Source organism: Mycetomoellerius zeteki, unplaced genomic scaffold (assembly GCF_001594055.1).
Source record: "Mycetomoellerius zeteki isolate Tzet28-1 unplaced genomic scaffold, Tzet1.0 scaffold199, whole genome shotgun sequence".
Lineage (NCBI taxonomy): Eukaryota > Metazoa > Arthropoda > Insecta > Hymenoptera > Formicidae > Mycetomoellerius > Mycetomoellerius zeteki.
In genome coordinates, this window is record NW_017256946.1 from 398,058 (window position 1) to 401,313 (window position 3,256).

Here is a 3,256-nt window from a genome sequence, read left to right on the forward strand (position 1 = left end):
ACATTTGTTGCTGGAACTATATATATAGTTATTGTTATTATTATTATAGTAGTAATAATCATAATTATAGTAATATATAATTATAGTTACAAATACCAAACATTTTTCTCTCTGTGTATGTATCCAATAAAACAGGCCTGTCCAATTTGAATCAAAACGCAAAGCCATCGACGCAAAAAATTTAGTGTGAGTAAGATTTCAGTGACTGTTGAAAGAGTTATCAAAGAGTATTGATAAGCGTCACTCAGATACGTATCAACACTTTACAGTCTCTGAAATTTTACCCATATTAAATTTTTTGCTTCGATGGTTTTGCGTTTTGGCTCTGGAGTTCAAATTGGACAGGCCCGCAATAAAACAAAGCATTCGCACAATGAAATATTTCATTCCAACAATGAAAATCACATAAACAGACGTAGCGTTTTCTACAATTCAATTATGGCTACCAAACTAACAATAAGTGGAATAGCAGAATGTTACAAGGATTACCTGTATTGTTTATAAAAATGCTGCCCTATTTGGCAACTAGAAGAACTAATTATAATAATTTGTCCCTTATAACAACCAGCTCCTGTCTCCCCTAATTGAAAAGAAAATTGTCACTATTGTTAAAAGTCAGCAAATTAATTTAATTTTATTAAAATTTATGATAAAAATTTTTATATTTATAATATAAAGCAATGGCTTTTTTAAGATTAAATGTTATATATGTTTATATTAAATAGAATCAAAACAAATCTATTTACATTTTACTAATATTAAAAGTGAGACGAAATAGTTAGTTTCTTATTTTTTTATTACTTTATTTCTAAATAACATTTTAAACGAGTAAATAATTAATACAAAATTATTTTAAAAACTTTTGATACAGGATATAATAAAAAAATTATGAAACTGCTAAAATATTTATAAAAAATTCATAAATAAAACAAAATAACAATATAACGAATTAAAGAAAATTATCAACACTATTTCGAGTGATATTATAGTCAAAGTATTCCAAGAGTATAACATCTCTAAGAATCAAAATACTGCTAACATAAGCATACAGAAGTAAATAAATCCACTTAGAAATTAATATTGATTTAAACAAAGTTATGTTGAAGTTATATTGGAATTTAAGTGTTATTCATGAATTTAGTTGTAAGAACATGTGTATTTGAAATTATATTAATAAATTTGTAATTTATATTGCAGTTGACAAAATGTATGTTGATCAATGGCATTGTGCATTGAAAAAAGTTGACGTAGTATGTATTTATTAAAAACAAAAATTATGTAAAAATAAAAACACACACACATACACAAACACATATATTTACGCGTGTGGTAATTAGAACAATTACATTTTTAACTTAATTCTATTTATTAACTTAATTCTAATCATTTTTGCTAAAAATTTTTACATATTGTACTATAATTATACTATATATACATATAATTTCTTAAAACAAATTTATCGGATTTAATGCAATGTTAATAATTTAATAGCAATTTTTGATTATATATTTTAATTGACATAAAGGAAGTAAATTTAAAATTAAATAAGAAAATTAATTTTTCAGTTTTAAATTGCTGTTTAATAGTAGGTACAATAATATTAAATGAGATTTAATTAAATGAGATTCATTATTTTTAGATTAATAAGGAAAATATAATAATCAGAAAAAAAGCTATTGACTATTGCGAGGCTGTTATGCCTAAACAGCACGTGGAGTCTTGCCAGAAAATCGTTATAGAGTGTATAGATGAAGGTAATCTATATATATATATTTTATTATATATATAAAGTTTATTTTTAAAAATAAATATAAGAGATTAAATGAAATTTTGAATTAAAGCTTATAATTTTATGTTTTTTTTTAATTACAGGATATAAGGAACTAGTATGTGGTGAGGAAAAGTGTCTATCCAATCTAAGGAAAAGCCTCTATCAGGTAGCATGTACTATTATATATGGTGTTACAAGATACATTGACTGTAATAAATGCAACGTAACAGAGGAAAACGCATAAAAGATATTATTTGTCGAAAATGCCACTAATTTGATAATTTTTATTTTATGCCAATATTGTATATGAAATAATTATCTGTACACTTATAACTAACTCTGTAATTATCGTAATTATTAAATTGGAATCAATATGTTGCACTAACAATAAAATATATCACGCATAATGGTGTTTATTTTTTTTAAAGCATTTTCATTAAACTTTACTTTTCATATTGACCGATAATACTATTTTAATTCGTTATTGATAATGAATACAATTTTTTCAAAGAAAAACTTATGAGCAATATCCAATCTGTGTACATATATTAAATGTAAGCAAATTTAAATGTCAGTAAATTTAAATTATGTATGTTATATTTAACTTTATGTCTTTTCCATGTTTTCTAATTCTGTAGAAGAGAAATTAGAAAAGTTATAAAATTATACAATTGCACACACATTTCAGCTAATATTTAATATACTTACAAGGGAAGTTTCACAACTGTCTGGAACCGATTTGATTATCCATGAAATATGTTGTTAAACACAAAAAATACGTGCTCCTTAGATTTTCGTGTTTAATAACATATTTCATGGAGAATCAAATCGGTTCCTGACAGTTGTGAAACTTCTTTTGTTAGTAGGTATTAATGTCTTGCATTGAAATTAATGAATATACAATTAAATTTTCAATTTTTGCACTTTTAAATATAAAAATCAAATTTTTAGAATGGTATTTATTTTTTAAATGTATACAATAACAAGGCAATAAATATATAATAATTCGCCGAAACGTGTAATTAGTGATTCGGTCTCGTCTCGGCGAGACGAGACTAGCTCAAATCTCGTCTCGGTCTCGATTTGATCTCGAAATTTTCAGTCTCGTCTCGATATCGGCTTGGTCTCGACAATGACAATTTCGTCTCGGTTTCGATCTCGAGTCGAGACTTTCGGTCTCGATAAAATCATAATAAGTGTTTTTTCAATTTCTTCTATGATCTATGCGATTAAACTTTTAAAGTTAAATTATTCACTATTTTATGAATTAATTAAATTTTTTAACTATTTTATTAATTTGTGTACTAATAATTTAAATTTTTTTTAAAATAAATGAATATATCTGGTTTTTAAAGGATATTTTTTAATGATTTAATTATTTTCTAAAGCATCATTAGTTATTAGAAAATATAGGAATAGATTTAACGAAACATCGGCACGTATAATTTTATGCATAAATTCTTGGCTGACTTGTAGTCTCAAAGA

General features: G+C 24.6%; 2 protein-coding genes across 2 annotated transcripts in view; one reads left to right on the top strand and one right to left on the bottom strand.

Moving 5' to 3' along the window:
* LOC108722208 (uncharacterized) overlaps positions 1-2,169 on the top strand; it is a 7,569-nt gene extending 5,400 nt beyond the window's left edge. Inside the window, exons 3-5 of the mRNA XM_018447192.1 lie at positions 1,198-1,250; positions 1,640-1,754; positions 1,873-2,169. Of these exons, the coding sequence (XP_018302694.1) occupies positions 1,198-1,250; positions 1,640-1,754; positions 1,873-2,015 (311 nt within the window). The 3' untranslated portion in view covers positions 2,016-2,169. The remainder of the gene's footprint in view (positions 1-1,197; positions 1,251-1,639; positions 1,755-1,872) is intronic.
* LOC108722207 (octopamine receptor beta-3R) overlaps positions 1-3,256 on the bottom strand; it is a 139,346-nt gene that overhangs the window by 88,999 nt on the left and 47,091 nt on the right. The gene's annotated exons all lie outside the window — the stretch shown is intronic.